We start from the raw sequence: 15,000 nt of genomic DNA, 5'->3' as shown, positions 1-15,000 counted from the left end.
TCTCGTCTCCTATCTCCGCCTCACTCTATCTCGTCTTCTCTCTTCTTCTCGTCTTGTCTCGTCTCTCTCATCCCCCACTCTCTCTCTCATCTCCCCCTCTCCTCTCTCTCTCGCTTCCCTCTCTCTCCTCTCTCCTCTCACTCTCATCTCTTCTCACTCTCTCTCGCTCCCTCTCTCCCTCACTACCGCTCTCACTCTGCCCTCTCTCTCTCTCTCTCTTCATGTCTCTTCCCCCTTTCTCGTCTCTCTCTCTCTCTCTCTCCTCTTTGATTTCGCTCTCCTCTCTCTCTTTGATTTCCTCCTCGTCTCTCTCTTTTGATCTCTCCTCTCTCTCTCTGATACTCTCTCTCTCTCTCTCCACCTCTTCCCCCTTCTCTCTCTCTCTCTCTCTCTCATTCCTCCTCTCTGTCATCTCTCCGTCTCTCGTATCTGAATTTCTCTCTCTCCCTCCTCGTCTCTCTCTCTCTGATTTCTCTCTCTCTCGCTCTCTCGGAAGGGGGGGGGGGGGGAGGAGTATCTCTCTCTCAAAATCTCTCTCTCTGATTCTCCTCTCTCATCTCTCCTCTCGTCGTGCTCGTGATTTCTCTCTCTCCTCTCTCTCCATCTCTCGTGATTTCATTCTCCCCCTCTCTCCCTCTCTCTCTATCTCTCTCTCTCTCTCTTGATTTTATTTTGAGTAGGAGTGAAATAAAGTTACTTGTTAACTGCAGGATATTTGTGTATCTCATTTACTAATGTGTTAATCTTGCAGAAGTGTGACAGGATCTATAGAGAAAATTAATGATGTCAGTTTTATCTACTTTTTTTCTCATTTCTTTATTTTATAATAATTGTTATAAAATTCATTTGTTTTGTGTATCCATTCAGATAGTCGTTGAGTGCTCAAATAACCTGAATTTCTCATGTATGTTTTCAATACTACAGACTTTAATTTTATTTATCATGTTTATATGATATCTATCTTCACAGATTATATGGTTCAATAAATATAATAAGAACTTGGCTTCATATATGAGATCGCTAGGAGAAGGAACTGGTCTTGATCTTACTCAAGATATAAAGCCACCAAAGAATCTGTATATTGAGGTATATAAGAAAGTATTTAAAATTCTACTTTTTCTGTTACATTTAAGAAAATATCTAATGTGATTGTACATATTATTTCTTATATTTCATGTTATTTTGATATAGATTTGAGATGTCTATCATTTAGTCTTTTCAAGTAAGTTACCAATAACCTGATTAAATATCTTGCATGCAGGTTCGATGTCTTCAAGACTATGGAGAATTTGAGATAGAAGAAGGAGATACTGTGGTACTCCAAAAGAATACCACTCACTATCTTCCAATGGCTCAGTGTCAGCACCTGATCAGACAAGGCATTTTAGAACATATTGAATGATACATTGAAACAAGAGCTTTGTTTCTTTAGTGTAATCTGATGTATGTGAATTAGATTATGGAAATATAAAAGATCCTTAATACAGATAAGATATATTTTGTGTAGTGTTCTAGCAAAAATAAACAAATCAAGAAAAGAAATGATTTTTTTTATGAATTTATATCCTCTTGACTAAAAATGCAAAATAAAATGAACCTCTGTGGTTACAATCTGAATTTCTTTATTTTCTTAGCTGTGCTATGAACGTTTGTGACAGATTATAATGCTTGTTTTCACCACTATGTATTAAAACAAAATAGTGCTTTAATACTGGTATTTTACATATTGGAGTAGCACCTCATTGTGATTGGTAACAATATTAGTGGTATGGAAATTTTGCACATATTCTTTCAGGGAACTATCATACTGAGCTTGCTTGCCTACTAAAATCAGAACTATACCATTCCACCCCCAAAAATGTATATGTATATTTATTTATTTGTTTGATTTTTATTTTATGATCTATTTCAATTTTTAGGCTAAGGTACTCAGAAAATTCAAACTGTTTTTTGCATAATGATTTGTACTTCAGGGAGACAAACATATGCATGAACTGATTCTTTTTATGGAGAGAAGGGAAAGGCAATGAGATAACCTCATCATCTTTATCTAAACTGACGTAGCCAATGAGATGTCAGTAGGTACATTGGGGGTGGCAGTTAGAAATTTTTTATTAGTTTGATTATGGATACTGAGTATATTTTGAAGAATGTTGGTTTACAACTGCCAGAATGCCAAATACACTTAGGCCACAAAAGTGAATTTTTTCTTTCCTTTTTCTTCTGCATGAAAAAAATGCCTGCCCTACATTTTTCACTGTCAGGTTTTATTATTCTATGACATCAATAGATTACAACAGTGATTATCAAATTCATTTGAAACATTCATATTTTATTGACCAGCTCTGCATCTGGTCTGCAGTGTGATTTTACTTTGTAAGCTAGTGTGACACAGAAAAAGAAACTTTCTAAAACAGCTACTGGACCCTTAGCTTGCAAACAACTCTGTTGGATGGAAAAGAGAAAAATCTGTTAAAATGAAGTTAGGAGACTAGATAACCACGCCATTCTTGTAAATATTACACAGGGTTTGAAAGAGTTAAGTTAAAAGATACTTGGTAGTTGAAAGTCTGTGTATGGATGTTAAGTTTACAAACTGATAACTTGCTCTTTTTCTCTCTCTTTTCTTTCTTTCTTTTTCCCTTTCTTTTTCTTTTTCTTTTTTCTTTCCTTTCCTTTTTACTATTATATTCTTTGTATCATGTGTTGATAGAGGTTGAATCTTTCTGGTCATTCACCAACCACAGGTGATCTTTTGGATAAGGTCAGATGTAAAAGGAATGCCACTATCTGCATTGGCAAGAAGTTTGGTTCTCTAATCTAAATCATATGAGAGTAAAGACCAAAGAATACTACCTTCAGATACTTATGTATTTCTGTATTTTATTTCCTTTCATAATCCTGAAAGATAAACCTTTAATCTAACTGGATAGGCTGGTCAGAAATATACATTTACAAAAAAGGTCAATGAGAAGTTCAGGGCTGCATTAGCTGCATGAGGCTTAAAATATGGGTAAAAGAAGACCACATTGGCTGTGAATGATGAAGGCTCAAGGAAACAGATAAAATGTGCAGCTACTTGCCTTAGTAAACGTACAAGGTACCTGTCATTGGTTATGCATTAAATTAACAACAGCCTCAAAAGTGGTATATTGCACATTTGAGAGAGAGCTAGAACACAGTAAATTCTTCAAACATAGAATGTATACTATATAACTCCACTGACTCCATTTTCTGTCTGTAAAAAGGACTACAAAACCAGTTCATGGATTATCTACCATAAGGAATTTGCCTTTTTTTAAACATAATGACACTGCAAGTGCTTAGTCAACAAGGAGTTATATAGTTATATAGCTACTGAGCCTACAAGAACTAACCTGTTTACCCCATTTCAAGATTTTTTAAAATTTATTTCTATTACTATTATTTTTATTAATGCACCAATACCATTAGTAGTAACAATAACAGAGCAATAAAGATATAAACTTTTCCTGCAAAAAATTCCAAGGAATGGGATCAGGTAGACCTAGTAGTTGACTCCTTGCTGACTAAGAACTGAACATCTATATGTAAACAAAATAAAATAAAACATATGATGAAACATAAAAACACCATCATCAGATTACCACAAGCATGGTTTTGTATGATCCCTTACTATGGACAGAATGTAAACCCATGTTACTAGCAAGTTACAGTATTCCTAATTCCTTCACAGTATTTGTGTTTTGAGATCTCAGGGGGGGAATATTTTACTTTGAGTGCTTTCATATGTACACATATGAAAAAAAAATGTTCAAGAGGTATTTTGGGTTAATAAATAATTGCTTAGGAAGATTGTATATGCAATCTGATCATCTTTTAATAGCTTGTCTTTTGTCTCGTCTGGAAAGACATGCAAAATAATTACACTCGCAATATTTTGCCATATACCTTTTATACATTATAATACCAAAAAGTAACCCCTCCTGTCACTTGAAACATCAAACCATTAACAGGAAAGATAAAACAGCTATATTTCCAACAAACTATTTATTCAAGAGTACGTAGCACTCCGTAGGGATGGCCAAGTCACAATATTATAAACTTGAATACTTACTGAAGACTACTTGACTACTTTAACAAGTTTAGTGATCAATAATAAACCATAATCATCAAAGAAAGAACATTAATATGATCAAGTACAAGATTACTGTTCAAAATAGATCAAAAATTGTTTTTATGTATGTACTGCAACACAATGGTTCTCTTTTAGATGAGAGACTAGCACAAATAATAGTAAAGAGGACCATATTTTTAAGCAATGGCTAAAACAAAGTTTTTTCCACTCCGTTCAACACATTTCCTTTAATTCATACAATAACAAAATAATCATTAACTCCATAGAACACCACACATCATTCCAAAAGATTCAGACAATAATCATCCATGTTCCAAATGGCAGAGTTTTATAAAACCCTCAAAAAATTAATAAGACTCAGTTCTGAACATGTCAGTGCCAGGTTAAAGCATCCACAGTAAGCCACAGCACTGTGCTGGTTTGGCTTACCGCTTCATTATGACTGGCATTATCTGAATCATTAGAATGATCTTTGTTGGATTCTTTTTTCTTTTCAATGTAACATAAATCAATGTTATTCAAACAGCTTATGCATCATAAAGAAGATATCCAACAATATTGTACACACTTCCTCTTCTTAAAGCATCTCATTTTCCTATGATATAGTGAAATTATTGTATTTATATTATTAATGTACTCATAAATACAAAGATCAATTCCTATATAAAAGAAACTTCAGTTTCAATATATTTTACATGTAACAAAAATAAGAGTGCATATTTTTAATGTAGTATATTGAAATTTATATCAAATGCTCTTTAAAGCATTATTCAAATCCTATTTTTATAGACATATTCACAAATTATAATGGATGCTTTTTGAAAGTATGGAGTGTGTACAGTTATTAACCTCATCCACCAGCAGAAGGCCCTCTTCGGTCAGGTCTGAATCGGCAAGATCCACCTCCTTCTCCCGTAAGGGGATTGTACTCTGCAGAGAGAAGTTAAAACCTTGTTATATTAGCAGTTTATGCCAAAAAAAAAAATTGAATACTGTCATAGTTAGAAAAATTACACAGTTCTGTGCTTTGCTGTCATTAACTGAACTATTCACCACTGGGAGTAGGTAAAGCACTTTCAATTTTGTTTACAAATAGATGACCTCACAAGCACTTTGTCATTCAGAAGGTAATTACTAGGGCTATTTGATCTCACCTGTTTACCCAATTTTATGATATTTCATGTAAATAAAATTTATTTCTATGGTTATTATCATCATTACTTTCCTATAATATCAACAACAATAATAGTAATAGAATTAAAGACATCTTTCTAAAAAATAAATAAATAAATAAATAAAGGAATACAGTATACAGGTAAGGTCAGTAATTGATTTCTTGGTGACTAAACATTTCAATATCCATCTACAAATGCACAAAATTAATAAAAACAAAATCACAGTGGCATCAATTGGGTAATGAGAGAAATTAAGAATTATTAACATGATACATACAAGTTATTATCATCATCAATAACGGTATGCTCATGTTTGAGCAGCCGTGGACCTCTCCACCATCTTTCGCCACTCAACTCGATCTTGCGTGTATGTGTGTGTGTGTGTGTGTGTGTGTGTGTGGTGTGTGTGTGTTGTGTGTTGTGTGTCTGTGTGTGTGTCTGTGTGTGGTCTGTGTGTTGGTTGTCTGTGTGTGTCGTGTCTGTGGTGTCTGTGTCTGTGTGTTGTGTCTGTTTGTGTGTGTGTCTGTGTGTGTGTGTTGTGTGTGTCTGTGGGTGTGTGTGTGTTGTGTGTGTGTTGTGTGTGTGTGTGTGTGTGTGTGTCTGTGTGTGTGTGGTGTGTGTGTCTGGGTGTGTGTGTGTGTGTGTGTGTGTGTGTGTGTGTGTGTGTTGTGTGTGTGTGGTGTGTGTGTGTGGTGTGTGTGTGTGGGTGGTGTGTGTGTGTGTGTGTGTGTCTGTGTGTGTGTCTGTGTGTGTGTCTGTGTGTGTGTGTCTGTGTGTGTGTGTCTGTGTGTGTGTCTGTGTGTGTGTCTGTGTGTGTGTGTGTGTGTGTGTGTGTGTGTGTGTGTGTGTGTGTGTGTGTGTGTGTGTGTGTGTGTCTGTGTGTGCATGTGTAATCTTTGCTAAGTGGACCAAAAGACTTTTCTGATTAACTACCTGCACTAAATTATATCTAAATTAAATTCAGCAACAGTATTATCAACAAAATCTTTGTGAACTATTAAAGCTTATTGATTCACCTGGCCGTAGTCTTGGTTTCCCTGAAGCTTTAGACTGTGAAGCAGAAGGGCCTGGCACCACTGCTGCTGGTGATGCTGTATGTCTTGTTTTGTTACGGTATCCTTCCCCTCGCTCATGCCGTTCCCAGTCTTCTATACGTTCCTGGCGCTTCTTCTCTTCCACCTATGAAAAGGTTCCAGACATTACAATATAGCTACAATTTATCTAAGAACATTTTAGAGTCAACTCATTAAAGACTGGACTACCAACTTGGAATATGCCTCAATTTTTTTTATGTTAAGTTATACAGCTTGAAATAGTACCATCCTTAATTTCTTATTAATGCTTACTTCTTGAACCTTCTCAGCATGCGCAACAGCATGCTTATTGTATTCCTCTTGCAGCGCTGTTTTGCACCCTTTTTTAATTCCCACGCTCTTTTTGAAAGGATTTTATCAGGGTCTAAAAAAGCAAAAAAAATGTGTTGAAATCTTCTTTTAAAATAAAAAATAAAAAATAATTTAAAAAAATAAATAATAAAAAAAAAAAAGAATATACTTTTATTTTGTATTTTTCATTTTCTCAGTTTAAATACTGGGGGGAGGGGTGGATACACAGTAGATACAATCACTGACAAAAACTGTCAAACAACTGCTATGCATTGCACGAGGGCCCCTGGCATATTATAAAAAAAGTCACTAAATTTCTCTCAAATTTAACAAAACCCAAAAAGATTAATGTACCATGTTTTAAATTTTAAGGGTTTTCATATAAAACTATCAAAACCCAGAGAAAATAAACAAAAACCCACAAAAAAAATCAAATTATTTTATGTAGCCCCAACCATACCAACACTGAGGGGTTTTTCCCTTACAAATTTTTTAAAAAAAGTTTTTTCCCTACCCCCTTAAAAGTCATTACAAGGCATGAAAGCAAAAACTTTAAAGCTTTAAAATTTTTCCCTCAAATATAGTTTACTCAAAAAACCCCTTTACATAAAAATTTGGGTTTAAAAAAATTACTTCTAATATTTGGTTAATGCCAATGAAAGAAAAGGTCAAAATGGGGTTTGTTCTGCAGCTTGAAAGACAGTCTGCATTAAACTGCCCAGAAAAATTATAAAAAAATTTGACTAAGTAATGAATCTAAATAAATAAAATTTTTTACAACAAAAAATTTAAATTTTCCCACCGAATTTTTCCACTTAATTAACTAAAAATTTGGGAAATTTAAAGAAAAAAAAAAACATAAATTTTTTTAGGGGTATAAAATAATACTTTCCCCTCAAATGAGGTTTTATTTGGAAAACCCATGATCTTTTTCCATTAAAACATTTTTGGGTTATGACCCCTTTCACTGTTTTTTGGGCCAAAAAACATATTAACCCACCACCATAGGGGCCTGTTTTTCCTAAATTTCTGTTTTAAAGCTATTTTTTAACCCCACTTCTCACTTTCAGAAATTTGTATAAAATTTTTAAACACAGTAGTTTTTAAACATAACAAAAATTGGGTTTTTTTTAATTGGTACATTTTGGGGAAGGGAATACCAATATTATTTCAAGCCCCTGATCCAAAATTTTTCTCATACTTTAAAGCAACTGGTTTTAATTTTTCCCAGTGAATTAACTCTCCCCGGGGGGGGGAAAATAAAAATTGGCAACATATATTTATCAATATTAAAACCTTTTTCTAAATGACAACAATAATAAATAAATAATAAGCAGGAGCAGCAAAAGCAGCAGCAGCAATAAGGGAAAAAAAAATTGGGTGATTTTTAAAAAAATAAAAATATTAAATAATAATAATAAGAATAATAATAATTTAAATAAAAATAATAAAATAAAAATAATAATAATAATAATAAAAATTTAATAATAAAATAAAAAAAACCCTAAAAATTTAATAATAAAATAATAAAATAATAATAAAAAATAAAAATAATAAAAAATAATAATAAAAATAATAAAATAATAATAATAAAATAAAAAAAACCCCCGTAAAAAAAATGTAAAAAAAAAAAATATATAATAAAAATAATAACAACAATAATATTAAAAACCCAAAATAAATGATGGATGATGATGATGAGATGAGATGTTTTAATGATGATGATGAGGATGGATGATGGGGATGATGATAATGATGTTTATGAGATGATGAGGGTGATGATGATGATAAAATTGTGATGATGATGATGAGGGATGATATAAAATGATGATGATGATGATATGTGATGATGGGATATGATGAATGATGATGAGTATGATGATGACAATGATAGTAAAAAATAAAAAATACAATAATTTTATCAAAAATATCATAATAAAACTAAATAAAAAATAAAAAAATAAAATTAAAAAAAAATAAAAAAATAAAAAATAAAAATAATAAAAACAAAAAACAATAAAAATAACAATAAAATAACAAAAAAACAATAACAGAAACAATAAAAATAAAATAATAGAAAATAATAAAGTAATAATAATAATAATAAAATAATAATAATAATAAGAAAATGAAAATATAATAATAATAAAAAAAGGGGAAGAAGAAGAAGAAGAAGAAGAAGAAGAATAGAAATAAAAAGAATAGAAATAATAAATAGAAAAAATTAAGAATAGAAAAAAATAAAAAAAATAATAATAATAATAAAAATAATAAAAAAAATAATAATAATAAAAATAAAAATAATAAAAATAATAATAAAAAATTAAAAATAAAAACTAATAAATAAAAACACAACCCCACCCCAAAACAAAACAATGACAACGATGCCAACAACGACAACAATAATAATAAATAAAAAATAATAAAAAAAAAAAAATAACGTAATAATAAAAAATAATAGTAAAAAAAAAAATAAAAAAAAAACTAATAACAAAGATAATAAAAGTGACTTACTTTTATGCAACTCTGTGCTTCTTGGTCCCTTTCCCGCTGCTCTTTCCACTGGTTAACTTTAGGCTGTAATCGGAGCCAGGGGAAAATAGCCCAAAGCAGAGAGCCCAACTACTTTCCCACCCCAAATAAAACGTAATCAGTGTCATAATTTGAAAGGGTTTAAAATGAAAAAAAATTAAAATATGTTAGGAACATTTAAATTTCAATTTTTTTGGAAAAAAAAAAAAAAAATACAGAAAACGTCTTGTTGCATGAAATGAATAGGGGGGCATAAACCATTCTTTTTTTTTTTTTCTGTCTTTCTTCTTTTCCTTTAAACTTTAGTTTCAAATGAACACTTCCTTAGTACACTACAATTTTACCTGATAATATACAAATTCCTTCAATTTTCTTTGATAAAATATACAATCTAAAAAAATTTCCCTAACCAAAGAAAATTTTTAAAATTTTGTTTCAATGAATTTATCTGTCATCTGTTTACCATTATAAATAAAAAGAGAAATTAAAATTTGGGGGTCTGTGGATGAGAGAGTTTTGGATGAAACCCTTTAACATCCCTGAAACCATTTTCATTGGCTTTTGCAACAAAACTGTTTTTGTGTTTCCCCCCTGGGGGTGTTTTGTAAGGAAAAAAGCAACTTATATTGTAATCAAACTGTAGTCTTCTCCCTCTCTCTCTCTCTTCCTCTCTCGCTCTCTCCCCTCTTTTGCTCTCCTTTTCTCGCTCCTCTCTCTTCGCTCTATCTCTCTCGCCTATTTTTCTCTCCCCTTAATTTTCTCTCGCTCTCTCTTCCCCTCTCTTCTCGCTCTCTCTCTCCTTCCCGCTCCTCTTTCGCTCTCTCCTCTCTCTCTCTCTCTTCCCTCTCTCTCTCCCCCTCTCTATCCCCCTTTTCTCTCCCTCTCTCCTCTTCTCTCTCTCTCTTCTCTCTTTCCCTCCTCTCTCCCTTCTCCCTCTCCTCTCTCTCTCTCTCTCCCCCCTCTCTCTCTCTCTCTCCTCTCTCTCTCGCTCTCTTTCCCCCTTCTCTGCTCCCCTCTCCCTTCCCGCTCTCTTTTCCCCTCTCGCCTCTCTCTTCTCTCCTTTTCTCCCCCTCTCCCCGCCCCTCTCTCTTCCCCTCTCTCTCTTTGCTCTTCTACTCCCGCTCTCTCTCTTCCTATTTTCTCTCTCTCTCTCCCCCCCCGACCCCCTCTCTCTCCTCTCTCTCTCTCTTTTCCCCCCTCTCTCCCTCCCCCTCTCTCCCTCTTCCCCTCCCCTCTCCCCTTTCCCTCTCCTCTCCCTTTTCCCCTCTCCCCCCCTCTCCTCCTCCCCTCGCTCTCTCTCCGCTCTCTCTCTCGCTCTCTCTCTCGGGTCTTCTCCCTCTCTCTCTCCCCCCTCTCCCCCGCTTTTCTCCCGCTCCTCTCGCTTCTCCCCCCTCCTCTCGCTCTCTCTCCCACCTCTTCCCTCTCTCCTCCCTCTTCTGGCCCCCTCTCTCGCTCTCGCTCTCTCTCCGCTCTCTCTCTCTTCCTCCCCCTCTCTCTCGGTCTCTCCCCTTTTCGTCTCTCTCCTCTTCTCCCCCCTCCCCTTTGCTCTCTCTCCCCTCCCCCTCTCTCCCCCCTCTTCCCTCTCTCTCTCGCTTCTCTCGATCTCTCTCCCCCTCTCCCCTCGCTCTCTCTCCCTCTCTTCTCGCTCTCTCTCCCCCTCTCTCTCTCTCTCTCCCCCTCTCTTCTCCCCTCTCTTCCCTCCTCTCTCCCCTCTCTCTCTATCTCTCCTCTTCCTCTCTCTTTTTCTCTCTCTTCCCCCTTTTCCTCTCCCCCATTTCTCTCCCTCCCCTCTCCTCTCTCTCTCTCTCTCCCCCTCTCTCTCTCTCTCTCTCTCTCCCCTCTTTTCTCTCTCTCTCTCTCCCCCCTCCTCTTTTCTCTCCTCCCGTCCCCTCTTCCTTCTCCTCTCCCTCTCTCTCTCTCTCTCTCTCTCTCCCTCTGTCCCTCCTCTTCTCTTCCCCTCTCCCCTTTCCCCCTCTCCCCTTTTCTCTCTCTTCCCCTTTGTCCTCTCTCTTCTCTCTCTCTTGTCCCCCCCCCCCCCCCTTTCCCCCCCCCCCCCCCCCCTCTCTCCTCTCTCTCTCCTTTTTTGTCCCCTCTCTCCTCTCTCTCTCTCTCTCTGTCCCCCCTCTCTCTCTCTTCCCCCTCTTTTGTCCCCCCTCTCTCTCTCCCCTTTTCTCCCTCTGTCCCCCTCCTCTCTCTGTCCCCCCTCCCCTCTCTCCGTCCCCTCCCCCTCTCTCTGTTTCCCCCTCTCTCTTCTGTCCCTCTCTCCTCTCTGTCCCTCTTCTCTCCTGTCCCCTCCTCTCTCTGTCCCTCTCTCTCTCTCTGTCCCTCTCTCTCTCTCTGTCCCCTCCCCCCTCCTCTCTGTCCCCTCTCTCTCCTCTGTCCCTCTCTCTTTCTTCCCTTTTCTCTCTCTCTTCCCTCTCTCTCTTTTCTGTCCCCCTCTCTCTCTCTGTCCCCCTTTTCTTCTCTCTCTCTCCCCTGTCCCTCTCTCTCTCTCTGTTTCCCTCTCCTCTCTCCTTTCCTTTTCTTTTCGTCCCCCTTTCTCTCTCTCTCTCTCTCTTTTTCTCTCTCTCACTCTATTTCTCTCTCTCTTTTCTCTCTCTCTCGTTCCCCCTTCTCTCTCTCTGTCCAACCCCTCTCTCTTTTCTCTGTCCTCCTCTCTCTCTGTCCCTCTCTCTCTGTCCCCCCCTCTCTGTCCCTCTCTCTCCGCCTCTCTCCTGTCCCCCTCTCTCTCATTTTCCTTTTCCTTTTTTCTCTTCTCTCTCTCTCTCTCTCTCCTTTTCTCTCTCTGTCCCCCCTCTCTCTCTCTCTCTCTCTCTCTGTCCCTCTCTCTCCCCTTCCCGTCCCTCTCCCCTTTTCTCTCTTCCCCTCCCCTCTCTCTCTGTCCCCCCTCTCTCCCCCTCTCTCTCTCTCCCCCCCCCCTCTTTTCCCCCCCCCCCCTCTTTCCTATCTCCCCCTCTCGGGCTCCTCTCTTCCCCCTCTTTGTCCCCTCTCTCTCCGCCTCTCGGTCTCTCTCTCTCCCCCTCTCGGTTTTCTCTCTCTTTCCCCCCCCTGGTTCTCTCTCTCCCCTTCGGTCTCTCTCTCTCCCCCCCTCGGTTCCTCTCTCCCCTTTCGGTCTCTCTCTTTCCCCCCCCCGGTCTCTCTCTCTCCCCCTCTCGGTCTCTCTCTCTCTCTCTCTGTCAGAGAGAATGAGAGAGAGAAAGAGGCAGAGATGGAGACAGGAAGAGATATGATATATGATATATAGAAGGGGTGGGTTTTTTACGGTTTCAGCAAACAGTGGTTTTCCCTTAAGCAATTTTGTTTAATTCCCCCCAAATTAGTTTTTTCCCTTTCACACAGGTAATTTTGAAGCAAAGTAATACAAACCTATCAACCCCCAAGAAAACCATTTTAAAAAATGGAATATAACTAAATTATCTTTTCATTAAACAATTTTCATTAGGGGTAAAAACAAAAATATATATAAAGAAAATAAAAGGGTGTTGTATATGTGTATAAAAAAAATTATATATATATAATATATATATATATATATTTTATTTTATTATATTATATATATATAAAAAAAATATATATATATATAACTATATATATATATTATATATATGATAATTTTATATATATATATATATATATATATTTTAATATAATATATATATAGATATAGATATAGGGTATAATTTTTAGATATAATAAGATATAGATATAGATTTATATTATATAAATTTTAAAAGATAATAATATAGATATGATATAGATAAGATTAGATATAAAATATAGTATATTTTTATAAAAAATATATATTAAAATATATATATTATAATATAATTTTAGATATAAAAAGGGTATATATTAAATTAAAATATAAAATTAATATAATAATATATATTTTATAATATAATATAATAATTATATTCTAAAATAATATATATATAATATTATAATAATTTAAAAATAAAATTTATATAATATAGAATATATAATATAATTTAAAAAATATAAATAATATAAATATAATAATTTTAATTTATATAATAAAAATTTTAAAAAAATATAAGATAAAATAATTAAATAAAAAATATATATATTATTAATAATAATAAATATTAAAATATTTAAAAATAATATTATATATATATATATTTAATATAATTTTATATATATTTTATATATAAAATATAAAAGATATTAATATTTTAAAATTTTAAAATATAAAAATATTAAAATAAAATAGATATATAATATTATAATAAAATATATATTAAAATATTTTAAAATAATAATAAAATATATATATATATAGTATATATAATAATTTTTTATATAAATATATATATAATAATTTTTATATATATTTAATATAAAATATAAGAATTTTTTTAATTAAAAATATAATATAAATTTTAATTTTTATATAAAATTAAAATAAAATAAATTTTATATACTTAAAAAATAATAAAATTTGATAATATTTATAAGGAAATAATATATATTTTTAAAATATATTTATATAAAATTATAATTTTATATCTTTAATTTAAAAGACACTATAATATAATATATAAAATATACCATAATATAATTTTAAAAATATTAAAATAATATAAAATACTTATATATATTTTAAATCTATATATAAATTTTAATAATAATTTTAATAATACTATTTTTAAAATAAATTTAACCTTTTTATTAAAATAAATTATATTAAAATTTTTATAAAATATTTTAGAATTTTTATTTTTATATTTTAATTTTATTATAATAATTCCCTTTTTAAAAATTTTTATAGATATATTTTTATATATATATTTTTTAAAAATATTATTTTATCTTAAATTTTATATATTTTAAAATTAATATATATTTAATAGATATAATTTTCTAAAACATAAAAATTAAATATTAATTTTATATATATATATATTATATATAAATATATCATATCATATTTTATAAATTTTATATACATATATATATATATAAATTTTAATATAATTTTAATTTTTAAAAGATTTTAAATTTTAAAAATTTTGACATATATTTAATAAAATTAGATATAAAAAATATAATATATAAAAATATATATATAAATATTTTGTCATAAAATAATATATATAATATATATATATACATAAATATTAAAAAATAATAATATAAGGGTAATAAAGGGAAAATAATTTTATATATATAGATAGAATATATATATATTTAGCATTAAATTTTAAATTTTAAAATATAAAATAAATATAAATAAAATATATATACGATAAAATCATTATATATAATATATAATTAATATTTGGTATATAAATATTTTAAAATAATTTTTATTTTAAAATTATATATAAAAATATATATATAATATATAATATATTTTATATTATATATATTTTATTTTCTTTTTATAAAATATATAATTTATATAATATAGATAGATAAAATTAAAAATAAAAATTTTATAATAAAATTCTAATTTAAATTTTTTAATAGATATAATAGATTTTTTAAATATATTTATATTTAAAATATTAAATATTTAATATAAATATATAAATAAAATATATTATTTAATTTTAATTTATAATATATAATAATATAATATATTAATATAATAATAAATAATAATAATATATATAATAATAATAATATAAAACATTAATTTAAAAATAATAAAAATAGATAGATAGATAGTAGATAAAAAAATAGATTAATAAATAAATAATTTGAAAAGAAAAGATAAGTATATTTTTATTATAGATTTTAAAAATTAAAGATTATAAAAAAATAT

At 32.0% G+C, this 15,000-nt stretch overlaps 1 protein-coding gene and 1 long non-coding RNA gene across 3 annotated transcripts in view; one reads left to right on the top strand and one right to left on the bottom strand.

The window, feature by feature from the left end:
- LOC119575211 (DNA replication complex GINS protein PSF1-like) overlaps positions 1 to 1,542 on the top strand; it is a 12,209-nt gene extending 10,667 nt beyond the window's left edge. For both annotated transcript variants that reach the window (XM_037922705.1, XM_037922706.1), the window contains 2 exons: positions 970 to 1,086; positions 1,262 to 1,542. In XM_037922705.1, the coding sequence (XP_037778633.1) occupies positions 970 to 1,086; positions 1,262 to 1,402 (258 nt within the window). In that variant the 3' untranslated portion in view covers positions 1,403 to 1,542. The remainder of the gene's footprint in view (positions 1 to 969; positions 1,087 to 1,261) is intronic.
- Positions 1,543 to 4,014: 2,472 nt separating this feature from the next.
- LOC119575213 lies at positions 4,015 to 6,713 on the bottom strand. Its single transcript, XR_005228958.1, has 3 exons — positions 6,639 to 6,713; positions 6,309 to 6,471; positions 4,015 to 5,047 (listed from the first exon to the last, which is right to left on the bottom strand). It is a non-coding gene; the product is annotated as an uncharacterized LOC119575213 (long non-coding RNA).
- Between the last annotated feature and the right edge of the window lie 8,287 nt (positions 6,714 to 15,000).

This window comes from Penaeus monodon, chromosome 7, assembly GCF_015228065.2.
Source record: "Penaeus monodon isolate SGIC_2016 chromosome 7, NSTDA_Pmon_1, whole genome shotgun sequence".
Classification (NCBI taxonomy): domain Eukaryota; kingdom Metazoa; phylum Arthropoda; class Malacostraca; order Decapoda; family Penaeidae; genus Penaeus; species Penaeus monodon.
This window is presented reverse-complemented; position numbering and strand designations above follow the sequence as displayed.